At 45.1% G+C, this 16246-nt stretch overlaps 1 protein-coding gene across 1 annotated transcript in view; it reads left to right on the forward strand.

Moving 5' to 3' along the window:
* The window catches only part of tweek (transmembrane protein KIAA1109 homolog tweek), a 77512-nt gene that overhangs the window by 14428 nt on the left and 46838 nt on the right, over positions 1-16246 (forward strand). Inside the window, exons 12-23 of the mRNA XM_028314088.1 lie at positions 2828-2973; positions 3306-3480; positions 6559-6735; positions 9041-9252; positions 10332-10461; positions 10628-10752; positions 11156-11282; positions 12252-12426; positions 13013-13147; positions 13229-13396; positions 14595-14772; positions 14818-15000. Coding sequence (XP_028169889.1) covers positions 2828-2973; positions 3306-3480; positions 6559-6735; positions 9041-9252; positions 10332-10461; positions 10628-10752; positions 11156-11282; positions 12252-12426; positions 13013-13147; positions 13229-13396; positions 14595-14772; positions 14818-15000 — 1931 coding nt within the window. The remainder of the gene's footprint in view (positions 1-2827; positions 2974-3305; positions 3481-6558; positions 6736-9040; positions 9253-10331; positions 10462-10627; positions 10753-11155; positions 11283-12251; positions 12427-13012; positions 13148-13228; positions 13397-14594; positions 14773-14817; positions 15001-16246) is intronic.

Here is a 16246-nt window from a genome sequence, read left to right on the forward strand (position 1 = left end):
CACTTAAAACCCAATTTAGAATACAGTTCTTGCAACTCACGAAGGCGACTTGTGTGTGTACGTGTATGTACTTACATGCACATAACGAAGTTAAATGTCTATCAAAAATGTTGAAAAACGAACAGTAGCGAGCCAACACATGTAAAGCTCACTCGCTTTCGTGAATTGCTACATCTATACTGATATAATATAAAAAAATATTGGGTTGCAGCTGATTCACAAATCTCAAGCTAATCAAAGTCGTTTAAGAAACTTAATGATGAAATGGAGTTGGAAATGTTAGGCAGAGTAGGGCGTAGACGGAGTCGATGTGAAAATGGGATAACTATAATGACGATTCGTGTCTAAAAATCGAGTGGAAGTTTTTTTACTGACGTGATACATTATGAATATTTATAGATGATGGATATTGTGCACAAGTTTTTTAAGTTACTTATTAGTTTGTTATGGTTTATTTTACACCTTTGGAGGTGTGTAGTGTAATGTAGCTTAACAGCCTTCGCCTGGCGTTTAAAATGCACTTATGTAATGTTAAATGCTGTAAGTGGCACATATTAAGGCAAATTATAATTTAAATACCTTTAAAAGTGGTAATTAAAGTATAAAAAAATGATCTCAATCAGTGCCATTTTTACGTAGATGAGTTTGTTGTAAGTTGGCGAATGGTTGCCTAAAATAATTTGTAATTTATATTGTAGTACAGAGGAGTGTTAGCGAGTTGACGAAGTTGTGTTTTGCTTCCACTACGTCTCCGCCTTCTGTCTTAGTACTGTTATAGTTTACCGCACATTATTATTTTAAACGACTTTCAGTCACGTGCGCCGTTTTGGTTTGATTGGAAACGTTTAGTTTGACAGCATGGTGTGTTGTTTTGTGCTATGAATGTTTAGTTTTTGCCCACGGGAGCGCGTGTATTTTGCTGATCTGTGGCCTTGCACTATCACGCCTGGATGGTTGAGATAAATCACTATAAGTATGAAATTTAAAATTAAAGAAAAAAACACACTCGGGACAAATGGTCAAATGCATGAAATCATACAAGCAAAGTAGGCGTGCACTCGAATACAGCAAAAACTGTAGATGTTCTTCTAGTCGTGTCTCCCTCTTGATGGTCGTCTGTCTCTCTCTAGCTTTGGCTAGCATCCAATGCACCCTTCACGCTGTATGACTTGTTTTCGGGACTGCATACAGGTACTTATTTTCTCAAGTTTGGTGTATGTGAGTGTCATATGTTTGTTGTGGAGTCATTAATTTTGTATTGGCTTAAATATTGAAGTTCACTTCTGTTTTGTTGTATTTTTTTGATTAACTTTTTCGAATCTGCTTTTTGAATCTTTATTTTTCTTACTTCATTTTATATAATATCATAATTCTTTTCATTGTTTTTGGTATTGCACTAATTTCAAAGTATGTTTATCGTTGTCCAAAATATTTCCATTCAAATTCTCGTGCATTCTTTTCCAACTATCTCTTTCATCGTCATAGTCATATTCGATGTCACGCAGTCATTCAAGTATTAAGTGTTTGTGTTACCCCGGTTGCCATGATCGTCATCATCTCCATTTTATTAAAATACCTTTCGCAATCGCAATGTTATGGTCATTATTTGTTTGAAACTTTTTCATTTCAATTCCTCTGACTTCGATTCCAAGTTTCGTCCAGTCCTATTACGTATCTTACGTTACGCACACATATATTTGGCTTCTTTATAGTTGCCTTTTTTATAAGGCTTTGCATCTTCCTCCGATTGGGATAAAGACTGTGTCTAAAGCCTGGTCCGTGAGCACGTAGAATTTTGTCCAATGACCCCAAGCTACCCATCCTTATCGCTCGCGCGTAATTATGTTGCTGTCACGCTCGCACACTCACTGCGGGCGCCCGTCGCACAGTCGCGACAGCAATATAATTACACGCGAGCGTTAAGGATGGGTAGCTTGGGGTCATTGGTCAAAATTCTACGTGCTCACGGACCAGGCTTTACAAAGCGTAAGGATAAGAACCTTCGGCAATTTTTGTCATGAGTCAAATACATGTGCGCGTATATTAGTACCACATTCGCGTGGCTAACGAGCGTGTGTCGCAGCCCGCGGCGCGCCGAGCAGCCGCGCGAGCCTAGTGTTCCCCCCGCTGCCGTTCTCCGCTCGCAAGCCGCCATTCACCGACGACGCCATCGCTAGTGAGTAGCGCCCTCTGTCCGCCCATGTGTCGTAGCTAAGCGTGGTTTGTTGAGCAGGAAATGACTAGTGATAGATTAGTACGCTTAGATAAAAGGATTATTATTAAAAAGCGCCTATGATCATTCAAAACGAGTCGCTGGAGAAACGAGTTCAACAAGAAACATTGGTTTGCTAAACCCAAGTTATGACTTGCTAGAAATATTTTATGGTTTAGTTATTTGTACGTTATTAAAGTCTCGTTTTCTTTGTGGATCTCGGCCTAGTTGTAGCAGGCTCCCGGCTCAGTTTACGGATACAGGAACGGGCGCGCCCGTTGACACACCCGCTCCGCTGAGCGCTTTAGTGATCATTCTTCGAGCGCAGCCGCATCAATGCACGGCTGGCACGTGCTTTAGGCTGACCTCTGCTAACTTCTGTGTTGCTTGTTTTTTCTGAAACTTCTTTGGGTCGTGGTCTTATCTCAATGTTCTGTTTTCAATATACACGTGTAACCACGAGCCATAGAAACGCCACCTGTGCATCAAACATCCGAATGGGATTGAAGCTTGTTTTGCAGATGCATAGTTGAAGCTAATGTTTGGTTTGACGTTCACCCTGCATTTTGTCAAGAATGCTTTATCATGATGACGTGTAAATATCCCGGCACGCAGACTACGGCACGCTGAAGGAGGACCTGCCGACGGTGGGCTCGAACCCGTCGCTGTACTCGCCGCACGACAGCGACGAGAACCTCCGCAGCGACCGCGCCAGAGAAGACCTTTACCAGTGGATGGCTAAGCAAGAGCCGATCAAAGTGGTAAGTTAGTTTGATTCAACCTCGTGACCGATGTTGCGAATTTATTGTGATCTCGTGATATTAAAACGCAAGTGTGAAGCATGCATAATAAATCTTTAAAGTAAGCAAGATTTTCATCATACTTATCGCATATAGACTCCTGCGGTAGTGCGGTGCGATAGGGATGTGTTTTAGTTATGTTAAATACCGCGAGTATACGGAGTCGTGGATTGCGACAGTCCTTTTACGTCACTCTTCCCGCACCGCTCCACTACCGCCGAAACGATGGAAAGATTGTACAAATGTATTCTTGTTAGCAGTCTGTACTTCATATACGTTTTTACTGTTTCCAGGAGCCAAAGAGCAAGAAGCCGATCATCCCGCCGTCCCGCATGAACCCGCGGCCCGCGTCCATGCCGGCGTGCAGCCTGTACCCGCTGCAGGGCTCGCTCATGCTGCTGGACGCGCACCTCGTGTTCCAGCCCTTCCTGGCCGCGCTGGGCGTGTCTCCCAACCAGATCACGCAAGGTAAAGTCCGGTCTGTGAGCATGGACCTATAAAAAAAGTCGGACGGATTCTCATCAACAAAATACTGTGACATTAGGATATACCAGCTCGCCTGTACGTACAGGCCGGCACGCACACATTCATACCCTGATACACCACTTCGAGTGCAAACTTCACACAGTTGACACATTTACGCGGCGAAAAAAAAAACACAAATACGACATCTCTTGCGTGGTGAAATTGTGTAAAAACCGTTCTGATCGAACGAACAAAAATCAAGGAATCACATTTCACAGGTAAACTAATAATCTAATCACTTATTTCCCCGATTTTATAAACATTAAAATATTAAAATCAAACGTCAATCACTCGACAAAATAATACGTCAAAGGCCAGTGTTCTCAGTTATTTACGTGGGAAAATTACCCGAAAAGTGGGAAATCTATAATTTTAAGACTTTTTAGGTGTTTATTACGCATACTATTGAAATAAAATAATTTATCATAATAACTGTGTTTTAATGGGATATATTTTCGTAGGCAGATTTCATCCTTCCCAAGGGCGTGGAACTGCGAAATTCAAATTTTCTTATATTTTTCATGGACCTATAAAAAAAGTCGGACGGATTCTCATCAACAAAATACTGTGACATTAGGATATACCAGCTCGCCTGTACGTACAGGCCGGCACGCACACATTCATACCCTGATACACCACTTCGAGTGCAAACTTCACACAGTTGACACATTTACGCGGCGAAAAAAAAAACACAAATACGACATCTCTTGCGTGGTGAAATTGTGTAAAAACCGTTCTGATCGAACGAACAAAAATCAAGGAATCACATTTCACAGGTAAACTAATAATCTAATCACTTATTTCCCCGATTTTATAAACATTAAAATATTAAAATCAAACGTCAATCACTCGACAAAATAATACGTCAAAGGCCAGTGTTCTCAGTTATTTACGTGGGAAAATTACCCGAAAAGTGGGAAATCTATAATTTTAAGACTTTTTAGGTGTTTATTACGCATACTATTGAAATAAAATAATTTATCATAATAACTGTGTTTTAATGGGATATATTTTCGTAGGCAGATTTCATCCTTCCCAAGGGCGTGGAACTGCGAAATTCAAATTTTCTTATATTTTTCAGGTTGTATGTTAAAATCTATCAGAGATAATAATATTGATGATACCTACATAAGATTATGATTACGTAGGTACACAAGATTGATAATTTGTAACTGCGTGAATCGTACCTGACACTGACTTGCAAACAAAGTAAGAAAATTTGAAAATTTCGCGTCTACCTCAAACGTATTCATCTTTCATCCTTTACAAATGGCACGATATAATTCCGTCTACATTTCCAAGTAACATATCTGCCCATCTATGTTTTTCTTAAGATAAAAGGGTAAAATGTTTTACTAACATGGCATCCCTAAATTCACTCACACAATAGACAAACGCCAAAATTTTGCGTCACAGTTTTGTTGTAGCGCGAGTTCCGTCCGCCTTTTTTTATAGGTCCATGTCTGTGAGCACGTAGAATTTTGTCCAATGACCCCAAGCTACCCATCCTTGTCGCTCGCGGATAATGAAGAATGTTCACTAATTTTGTTTTTTAGCTTTCTGTATTCTCTGTTAAAAATAAAAAATACACGTGAACGAATTATTTCGATACGTCAATTAGTTTCCAAGATATTGAATTTTAAAAGTGCGGGCGGCGGCCGGCCCGCCATTTTATGCGCGTGACGTCATATTACAGTGACTGGCTCATATTTGTATGGGTGGAATCTTGCAAGCTGAATTAAGACCCACTTCCAGGCAACCGATTAAGCTGAAATTTCGCAGACACATGTGATTTGGATGACCATGCAATATTATGATGACATGGAGCTGATCTGATGATGGAGCTGGAAGGTGGCCATAGGAACTCTATAATAAAACGACTTAAATTCATCGAGTTTGGGCTCGTTCGTTTTGTATTGATGAGTATTTTAATTCTATATAGTAATCAGGGTCTAATGATGGAGCTGGAAGGTAATTCGCAATAAAACGACACAATCGCATCAAGTTTGGGTTTGGTTCAATTTTAATTTCTGTGAGGGGTCTGGGTGTTAATATGTATAATAAGTTTGTATTTACAAAAAAAAATGCGTTTAAGTATGTTTATATCAGTTTTCTAGTGAGCGGACACTGTGAATGTACGTCACGCGGGGTCACGTGACCGTCGACGGGACTCAATATTTAAGCGAACTTTGAATGCCTATAAAATCATAACTATTGGGTATTTTTGAATGAAATAAAAACTAATGTATTTATAAATGTAAAAGCTTAACTGTAACATAGGTTTCAAGTGATTTTGCATACCTAGTAACATTCTCAATTATATTGCTGTCGCGACTGTGCGACGGGCGCCCGCAGTGAGTGTGCGAGCGCGACAGCAACATAATTACGCGCGAGCGATAAGGATGGGTAGCTTGGGGTCGTTGGACAAAATTCTACGTGCTCGCAGACCAGACTATAGACAAGGAGACAGCGGGGTTTCTTCGAAAAACATCCGAAGTTTCGAATTTTGCCATCTCTCTCACGCAAAGCGAGATGCGAGCATGAACGTCGGTGACGGATAGACTCGAAATTATGTAATCATCGTTTCGGAGTAGACCTGTAGGAGCCACAGCGAGCGACCTGGCGTTCCGCATGCACCACTGGACCGTGTCCATGCCAAATCTCAAAGGAGATAATTTTTCAGCATTGTAAAATAGCAGTAACAGCAAATAAAACAACGTTGTAACTATAGGATGTCCCATAGAGGATACGTACCCGTATTTCAACGTAACGCGCTTACGTCAACGTCACTTGCGTTCAATCAACGGGTACAAATATGATGATGTTTGTCACTGTCGGCAGCTGTTAAGCTTCAACCACACCAACGCGTGCAGATCGCCATCGCCGGCGCGATCATAGGGAAATGATAGGTCGCGTGAACTGTCATGGGTCGTGCGACCATTACACTTCGAATCCAGGTCAATGTTTATAAACTTGAAAAAATATAATATTCTCTAATGTATTTCCACTTACGATTGCCAGGCGAGTCAAAGAAGAGCGGCGGCGAAGGCGGGTCGGGCTCGAGCGCGGCGGCGCCGGCGCTGGAGTCGCTGGGCTCGATGCTGTCGCTGCTGGCGTGGGTGGACACCTTCCGCATCGACATCGTCGTCAGCGACCTCGCCGCGCGCGACCGCCGCCACCCGCAGCAGAAGGGCAAGGGTGAGTTGCACTTGCAGAAATGTTGTATTGGTATAATCCATAGTAACGCCTTCTTTACAAGTACATATATCATAACACTACTACCGCTTTGCTTAAGGTTACAGAAGTTAACATCATAGCACTACTACCGCTTTGCTTAAGGTTACAGAAGATATTAGAGAGGGTATGGAAAATTCTAAAGTTACTCTTCTAGTCTTAATTGATTTCTCCAATGCTTTTAACACCGTGGAACATGACCTTCTCTTAGCCGTACTTTCTCAACTAAAAGTTTCTACCCCAGCTTTAGAATGGTTTCACTCATACCTCCATGGCCGCCAGCAGTGTGTAAGGACTGAGACTTCAACTTCTGATTGGAACAAAGTGCTCTCTGGCGTACCACAGGGAGGTATTCTTTCTCCTTTGCTTTTTTCTATTTTCATAAACCTCATCACAATAAACCTTCGCTGCTCGTATCATCTGTACGCTGACGATCTGCAGTTGTACGTGCACTCTGATGTCAGTGGATTGGCAGATGCCGTTGACCTGATGAATGACAGTTTGAATTACATCTCTGAGTGGTCTCGCGATTTTGGCGTTTCTGTTAACCCATCAAAGTGTCAGGCCATAATTGTGGGAAGTCCCCGACTTCTGTCGAGGATTCCTCATGCACATCTGAGACCTGTTGCATATGAGGGGACAGTGATTCCATACTGCTCTGTAGTGAAAAATCTCGGCCTTATGATCGACTCGACACTTAGTTGGAGCGCCCACGTTGCTGAGGTCAGCCGTAAGGTAACAACGTGCCTGAGGAATCTCTATCGTCTAAAATTCTTTCTTCCTTTCAAGACCAAGCTCACTCTTATGCAGACTCTCATAATACCCATCATTGACTACGCTGATGCATGTTATTGTGATCTTTCCGAGGCTCTCACTGACAAACTTGATCGTCTTCTCAATGGTTGCATTAGATTCATTTTCGGCCTCCGGAAATTTGATCATATCTCGAGTTATAGATCCCAACTCAATTGGCTTCCCATTCGTCAGCGTAGGAACTCTAGACTTCTTGGCATTCTTTTCGCCGTTCTCTCTAATCCCACCTCTCCTTCCTACCTTAAAGAAAAGTTTACATATCTGCACCAATCACATGACCGAACTCTCCGTTCTTCCGGAAACCTTCGGCTTGTGACACCTGTCCACCACTCTGCCTTCTTCTCGAAGTCCTTTACAGTGCAGGCTACTCGCCTTTGGAACTCGTTGCCACAAGATGTCAGAGAGTCGGAAACGAGGACATCATTTAAAATGAGAGTACGTAAACACCTTTCCACATGATTGCGTAATATTGTTTATTTATTTATCACATATTATATGGTATTATATGTTAATTATATTTATTTATATTATATGTTTGTATGTATCTGTATATATGTATGTATATGTATGTATGTATGTAGGTATATGTATCTTAAATATTATATCAATTAAAAATTTAACTTCAATTTTAACTTCTACCCTTCTACCTCTACCTTCGCACACACAGCTTTCTGCATAACCCAGGGGTCGACTGGCTGAGAATGCTTAAATAGCATTAAGTCCACCTTTTGTACTATTTTATTGTGCAATAAAGTTTTATAATAATAATAATAATAAGTACTGCAACTCCTCTTAATCTTCTCTCTCTCTCTCGTATCTCTCTTTTCTCTCCCTCTCTCCTCTCTCTTTCCTGTCTTTTCTCTTTCTCTCTCCTCTCTCTCTCTCTCTCTCTTACTCTCTATCTCTATCTGTCTCTCTTCTCTCTCAATTAAATTCGACTAGGCCTTTGTCCAGCAGTTGACGTCTTTCGGCTGAAACGAACGAACGAACGAAGTATAGTAAAAGGTTGAGTTAAAAACAAACAATACGCAGACCTGGTAGCTCATATACCAAGGATACTAAACTCGGCGTCAAAAAACTATCCCATGCCAACATTGACCAGAGGGCGTAGTGTGAGTTTACTTCAAAGACATTCGATATCGACTGCATAAAAAGTTTCATTAAATGTATGACGGATTGTACAGCGCCCCTAGCGGAAACTTTCAAGAACTAATATCTTTATTTTTTTTAACGCAGTCAATATCGAATGCGTTTGACATAAACTCAACTACGGCCACACACAGTTGTTGCAGAGTCCGCTTACAACTTCCACCAACCGCCAATGGCCGTACAAACCTTGTGATTATTGTGGTTTATATCGCAAAATCTTCCCCTTTTGCTCTTGATAGTATAGAACCCCTCAACAGCATAATAAATTGAATTCAAAATCTAATATAACACTCATTTTTGCCTTCAGGCAACCCATCATACATTGACATCCCGTCCGAGACGCCAGCGTTCCTCTGCGAGAAGGTGTCGATCGACGTGGATTTGAAGAAGGTGGCGGACATGGCGGTGGACGACCTCATCCAGCGGCAGAACGTTCTGTACATCTCGCGCGGCCAGCTCAAGAAGCACATCAGCACCGTTATCAACTTCAACATCAGCGTGCGGTTCATCTCGCAGCAGGTAATGAGCTCCGCTTCTTCTTCTCAGTCGGTACACTCTTGTCAGAGTGGTCGTTCGTGGTCATCATTTTGAATCACGATTCAGAGTGATGTTCCTCGTAATACGGCGCCATTCCTCGCGGACTGCAGCTTTCCGGGTACTTTCGCTAACCGAGCACTTAGTTGCGGCCTTGATCTGGTCCGTCCATCTCATTGGTGATCTACCACATCCGCATCGGAGCTCCGCTGGCGCTATGCAAACTGTCACCGTTTTGTCAGTTGCCAGTGTCCTCTGCGCCGGTAAAGATTTGCGAACTGTCAGTTCTTTCAACTGACTGAACTGTGACAGTTCGCAACTGGCAACTGCCAGTCGTCTCGTTTCAGCAATATGTCGACACAGCTGGAGAACGAGTCCCGACAGATTTCCCTTACGCCCGGTTTTGTTCTTACCTCGTCCAGGTACTTCCTGCGACCTTCACCAGGTCGTCGGTTCACCGAGTGAGAGGCCTACCTACTTTACCTTTTCTGGTCACTTATGATTGACGTAGTGTGGGTCGTCACGCCACTAGGTGGACCGACGACCTAAAGGTGCCTGCAGGACCGGTCGTTGTGTAAACCTTTCGGGAAGGCCTTTGTCCAGCAGTGGACGTTATTCGCCTGCAACGAACGAAGTTTGACAATCACGCAAAGTTGTCAGTTTCCAAGTCCTAATCTAACTCTTTTATCTTAAGGTGATGGTGAGAGACCTGATCTTAATAAATTGCTGTTAAACATAACTGGTTTGATTGACATAATTCAATCAGAGCTTGGTGTAAAAGTAAAAAATAAATCTGCTGTGATTGAACTGCATCTGTAGTTCCGCTCACTTATGCATGAGGCACACTGAAAACCAGCGTCGTGGCCTTCCCCACCGTGGGCCACGGCATCTGCTGAGTGGGGTCCCATTGCGATGGGCATCGCTGTTGCGACAGGGTGGCACTGCTCAGTCCACTTTATCTTCCATTGTTATGTTTTGTCTCTGTCTTTTTTATTATTTACCTTTGTTTTGTCCTTGTGTGATGTTCATAGCAATAAATGTTTCTTTCTTTCACCATCCCCCAGGTGAACATGCCTCTGCTGCGGCTGCTGCACCAGATCAGCAACATGTACCAGAACGTGAAGGACGCGCAGACAGAGCTGCGCTCGCAGACCAAGAGCCAGCACCGCCAGGACAAGCACACCTCCTCCTCGGGTGAGCTGACACCTTATGTGCTTGTGATAAGTGCTATTTTACAATAAACATCATAATAGTCTCATGTGTTGGCATGCTGCTGCTGAGATAATGTGCGGGATCTTGCAATCGTTATGCTCAGTTAATTACTGTGAAAGTTGGATTTTGATTTTTTTTCCATCCCCAGTTTCAGACTTCAGAGAGAACCTAGTCAGCGTAACGTCTCTCGACAAGGAGTCCCAGTACAGCGCCTTGGACCCAAAATGGGAGGTGGTCCAGCCGGCCCTCAGCACGGACTTAGGCCCGGTGACGCCGTCGCTCAGCCACCACAAGCTGAGCGTAGCGCATATAGGAGCGAGCCACGCGCAGGCCCGGCCGCGGCCGCAGTCCTTTGCGCAGAAGTTAAGGTCTACGGGCAAGAGTGTCAAGGGGAAGCTGGGTAAGCAATATCTTAACTTAGGACAGTTGTCTGGATAAACATCAGGCCAGAGCTGGGCCAGGTGCCGCCGTCGCTCAGCCACCACAAGCTGAGCGTAGCAAACGTAGGAGCGAGCCACGCGCAGGCCCGGCCGCGACCGCAGTCCTTTGCGCAGAAGTTAAGGTCTACGGGCAAGAGTGTGAAAGGGAAGCTGGGTAAGCAATACCTTAGTTTAGAACAGCTTGTCTTGTGACACGTTTATCTGGAGGAACATCAGGCTGGACTGGGCCCGGTGACCCGTCGCTCAGTCACCACAAGCTGAGCGTAGCGCATGTAGGAGCGAGCCACGCGCAGGCCCGGCCGCGACCGCAGTCCTTTGCGCAGAAGTTAAGGTCTACGGGCAAGAGTGTCAAGGGGAAGCTGGGTAAGCAATACCTTAGTTTAGAACAGCTTGTCTTGTGACACGTTTGTCTGGATGAACATTAGGCCGGAGGTGGGCCCGGTGACGACGTCGCTCAGCCACCACAAGCTGAGCGTAGCGCACGTAGGAGCGAGCCACGCGCAGGCCCGGCCCCGGCCGCAGTCCTTTGCGCAGAAGTTAAGGTCTACGGGCAAGAGTGTTAAAGGGAAGCTGGGTAAGAAATGTCTCAATCCAGGGTAGCTTGTTTTGTGACACGTTTGTCCCCTTTTAACTAATGAACATCAGGCCCGGTTTCCAACAAGGAACAACGGGGCGGAGAAATAAAGATATTTCTTTATTTGTTTAAAACATTTCTCCACGTCGCTCTACCTTGGTGTAAACCGGGCCTTACGCTGATTTCGATACATACATTGAACTCATCCTACTCTTTTAGAAAAAGTCGATGCTGGTTTCATGACCGTCAGTTTTCTCTGGGACTACTTCACCATCACTGGTTGGGTTCAGTTAGCGGCCACACCTAGGCTGGGTTCCACCATCTTACTTTAACTTTGACAAACGTCAAAAATCTGTAAAACTCTATACAAAAACACAGGTTATCGTCATAGTTAGTCGACGTAGCGTGGGCAGGCCTCCTACTAGGTGGACCGACGATCTGGTGAAGGTCGCGGGAGGTACCTGGATGCAAGCGGCGCAGGACCGGTCTTTGTGGAAATCCTTGGGGGAGGCCTTTGTCCAGCAGTGGACGTCTTTCGGCTGAAACGAACGAACGAACGTCATAGTTACGTGGTGCAACTTAGCCTTTGTATGTCCTACTAATCTAGTGATGGGTTGAAGAGTGGGATAAGTTTATTTAACTCACCCACTTAGATACAATAGCCTTAGTATGTCCTACAGAAAATCTAGTGATGGGTTGAGGAGTGGGATAAGTTTTTTTAACTCATCCACTTAGTCACTGTAAAACGTGTTGTGCAGGCTACAGCTCGCTGAACGAAGGCGCGCACACGCCGATGTTCGCGGGCGCCGGCGCGTCGCCCGCACCGCCCACGCCGGCGCCCGACGGCAAGCTGGCGCCGCGCTGCTGGCGCACCGTGTACCTGCTGCTCGACCTCTACGCCAACATGCCCGACGCCGAGACCATCACGCACAGGTCTGGATAATAATAATTTGTTACTTTACCAACATTAGATAGCTTACGCAGAACTGACGGCCGATGGGGCAGCAAGGTTCTGGAGTGGAGGCCGCCACCGCCAAAACGCCACCCGCAAGGTAGACGACTCACCACCACCCATGGTTCTTCCTGCCTCACGGCGTACGAACCGAATCTCGGGAGAGCGCGCGGGTACTTGCTCTGGGCTCTTTTCCCGGGGCGCTTTGCTTGACTCCCTACAAATTTCTCTGATATCCACATCATGTCCACAAGGTGGACGGTGAAAGGTAGGAAGGCGCTGGACACAGGCCGCTAGCAACCGGGCAACATGGAAAACATTGGGGGAGGCTTATGTTCAGCAGTGGACGTCCTATGGCTGAGGTGATGGTGATGATGATGATGAGATAGCTTACCGACGCTTAAACCTTGTATCCACTTGAGCATGCTCAGGTTAATGAGCGGCTCATTTGGCCGAGCCGCTCAAGTGGAGACGCCTGAGCATGCTCGGCTCTCTCCGCTTTTTTGCGTTTGTTATACGCACGGCAGGTCATACTTTATTTTTCTAAATGGTTTTGTATTCTTTCAGATTCTCTGTGTCCCGAGAACTACCCGAGTCGTGCCGAGGCCGCGGAAGGCCGAGCTCCAGGGAACAGAATGCCAGCAACTCGTCTTCGAGCGCGCAGCATCCTTCGCTGGCATTGGTTCTTGTTGGACGCGCCAGGTGCGTATCTGTGATTTAACTCTGCAAAGTGATAATTTTGAATTTTTAAACCATGTATTGACATTGTGTTTCTCTTTTCAGAATCCACCGTACCCGACTGCTGGCTTCGCTATCCGGGCTGAAGCTTGAAGCAGAGATCACGTCGCTGCAGGCGTCGCTGTCGGCGTCGCGCTCGCGCCAGTGGTCGCTCACCGGCAACCTCGGCCGCACCACCATCGTGCTGCTGGAGGGCCGCGCGCCCAACCACCAGTGAGTCTGACGTCACACTCGCCCGCGCCAGTGGTCGCTCACCGGCAACCTCGGCCGCACCACCATCGTGCTGCTGGAGGGCCGCGCGCCCAACCACCAGTGAGTCTGACGTCACACTCGCCCGCTTTACAAAATTATATCATCTGTAGTTGCGAAAATTTTGCGACAACACACGAGATGTAATCTTCATGAAAATTTTCTACACGGTAGTGTCTGAGGGAGGATTATTTTGTGCTCGTGTATACCCTATTTTTATCTAGCAATTAGCATCGGTTATGTAAGAATTCGTAGCTACAGATTTACAAAATTATGTCATCTGTAGTTGCGAAAATTTTCATGAAGAAAACATCTCGTGTGTTGTCTTTTCTATGTCATCCACACTGCACTGTTTCTGTTGGCAAGATTAGTATGAAAGGACGATATCACGATAGTTATTTGAAACCATACCTATACATAAATATTCCTATCCTAATCTTGCTTAACTGTGTAAGTATATTAAATTAAGATATCAAAACGTTCAAAATGTGTTGCTGTACACGCTGTACACGAGCCGGTGTTCTCTTTTAAGATATTTGTAAGTGATAAATTAATGTGATTACTTTCTTACTTTTACCTCGACGACTGTCGGTAATTATCTATACTAATATTATAAAGCTGAAGTTGTGGAACATGACGCTCAACCACCATAAGGAAACTATGGTGTTAGTGCATCTAATTTACACTTTTTTTTTTTTTTGAAGGGACGCGCGCTGGTAGCTTGAGGAGCTTTTCCAACTTCACCGGGCAGNCCACCAGTGAGTCTGACGTCACACTCGCCCACTGGCTGAGCTGGATGCGGAGATCACGTCGCTGCATGTCGCTGTAAACGCGTGGGGCTGCGCTTTCTATGCGTAGTTGCCGCGTTCAATGCATCTCGTTCGAATTTCAGATGTCATTGAGAATTCGAACGCTGGCGCAGTTCGACGAATCCATGCAGTTGCTGCCTTAGATCGGCATGATCGAATTCTAAACGTAACCACGAAGGGTGACATTTTGAATTTCCATTTATTTATTTTTTCTTATTCGTTTCGCTCTTGGCAGAGCGGTCGTCGTCACATTGAGGCGTTATTCACGTCGGTTTTAGAGGCGGATACAGCTCTCCGCACTAGCATATAATTTACTAGGCTTTATGTAATACAACTTTGTATTTTTCGCACAGGACCGTAGTCCGTGTGAACGTGGGCAAGTCCCAGGCGCTATACTCGTGGGAGGCGGGGCGGCCGGGCGCGGCGGCGCTGGCGTCGATCGGCGGTGTTCGTGTAGACTTGCCGCAGCATCCCGTGGCGCTGCACGGCGTCATGACGCGCTCCAGCCGCCAGCTGTCCTCGACTCTACAGGTACGTGCTATATTCAAGTGCTGTAGACGACCAAATACTGTTTAGCACAGGACCGTAGTCCGCGTGAACGTGGGCAAGTCCCAGGCGCATTACTCGTGGGAGGCGGGGCGGCCTGGCGCGGCGGCGCTGGCGTCGATCGGCGGTGTTCGTGTGGACTTGCCGCAGCATCCAGTGGCGCTGCACGGCGTCATGACGCGCTCCAGCCGCCAGCTGTCCTCGACTCTACAGGTACGTGCTGCATTCAGGCGTTGTAAAAGTTCTTCTTTTTTGATGTTGGCAATACACGTCGAGGTCGACTTGATTTGTGCCATTTTCAAGTTTTATCAGAGACCAGTTACAAAATGGGACCTCCCACCCTTTGAGTCTCAGTAAAGTTGCGGTGTTTTACTGAGACTTCATATGGACTACTTGAGAGAACCCGAAGAATCACGCTGTACTGTTTTGTTTCATTTGCCCACACTCATGCACGTTCACGAATACATAATGGTCAATGACCCACCATTATTACTTATTAATAGTCGTCCAAACACGAATTTTAGAAAATAAAACAAAACCGCTTACATAACGCTTCATATTCCCGAAAGTACTTGTAAAAGTTGTTCACGTGACATGCGTGTGAATCACTATTATATCGCCGATGCCGATGATTGGTGAAAAAACCTTTACTACAATACGATCAAATTAAATGCGCACCTGGCGTGATGTCACATCGCTCCGGTATGGACGGGATGAATTCGGGGAGGTGTGCGAGAGAGTCGCATTTCAAATATGCGCATTTATCTTAATTGGATTTACAGTTGCTTTTTTTTTATTCAAAGATTATTTCTTATTTACAGAGATATAATGTGGTACAGTAAATGTGGTCTTAAGTTAAAAAGAGGTGCAGCTTATCAGCGAAGTTGGCATGTGAATTTTTTTAGTTTTAGATTTTCACATTTAGGTATGATAACACAGTCAATTGAAATACTTTTTAGGATTCGTGTAATGGTTTTAGAATACAGTAATGTGACGTCATGATTTTGTGTCATACATTTGTAGTCAAAAACGAATTTACTGCTACACACTTTGAAATACTGAAATGCTTTGCTTTGCACTTAAAATTTCGTTCGTTTCGGCCGAAAGACGTCCACTGCTGGACAAAGGCGTCCCCCAAGGATTTCCACAAAGACCGGTCCTGCGCCGCTCGCATCCAGCCACCTCCCGCGACCTTCACCAGATCGTCGGTCCACTTAGTGGGAGGCCTGCCCACGCTACGTCTTCCAGCTCGTGGTCGCCACTCAAGAACTTTCCTGCCCCAGCGGCCATCAGCTCTCCGAGCTATGTGCCCCGCCCACTGCCACTTGATTTTAGCGATTCTACGGGTTACGTCAGTCACTCTGGTTCTCCTACGGATCTCATTTCTGATTCGATCACGCAGGGAAACTCCGAGCATAGCACAGTTTAAAGTAGCATAAAGTAGTAAGCATAGTTTATA

This window comes from Ostrinia furnacalis, unplaced genomic scaffold, assembly GCF_004193835.3.
Source record: "Ostrinia furnacalis isolate ACB-3 unplaced genomic scaffold, ASM419383v2 OfSCF4519, whole genome shotgun sequence".
In the NCBI taxonomy this organism is placed as follows: Eukaryota; Metazoa; Arthropoda; class Insecta; order Lepidoptera; family Crambidae; genus Ostrinia; species Ostrinia furnacalis.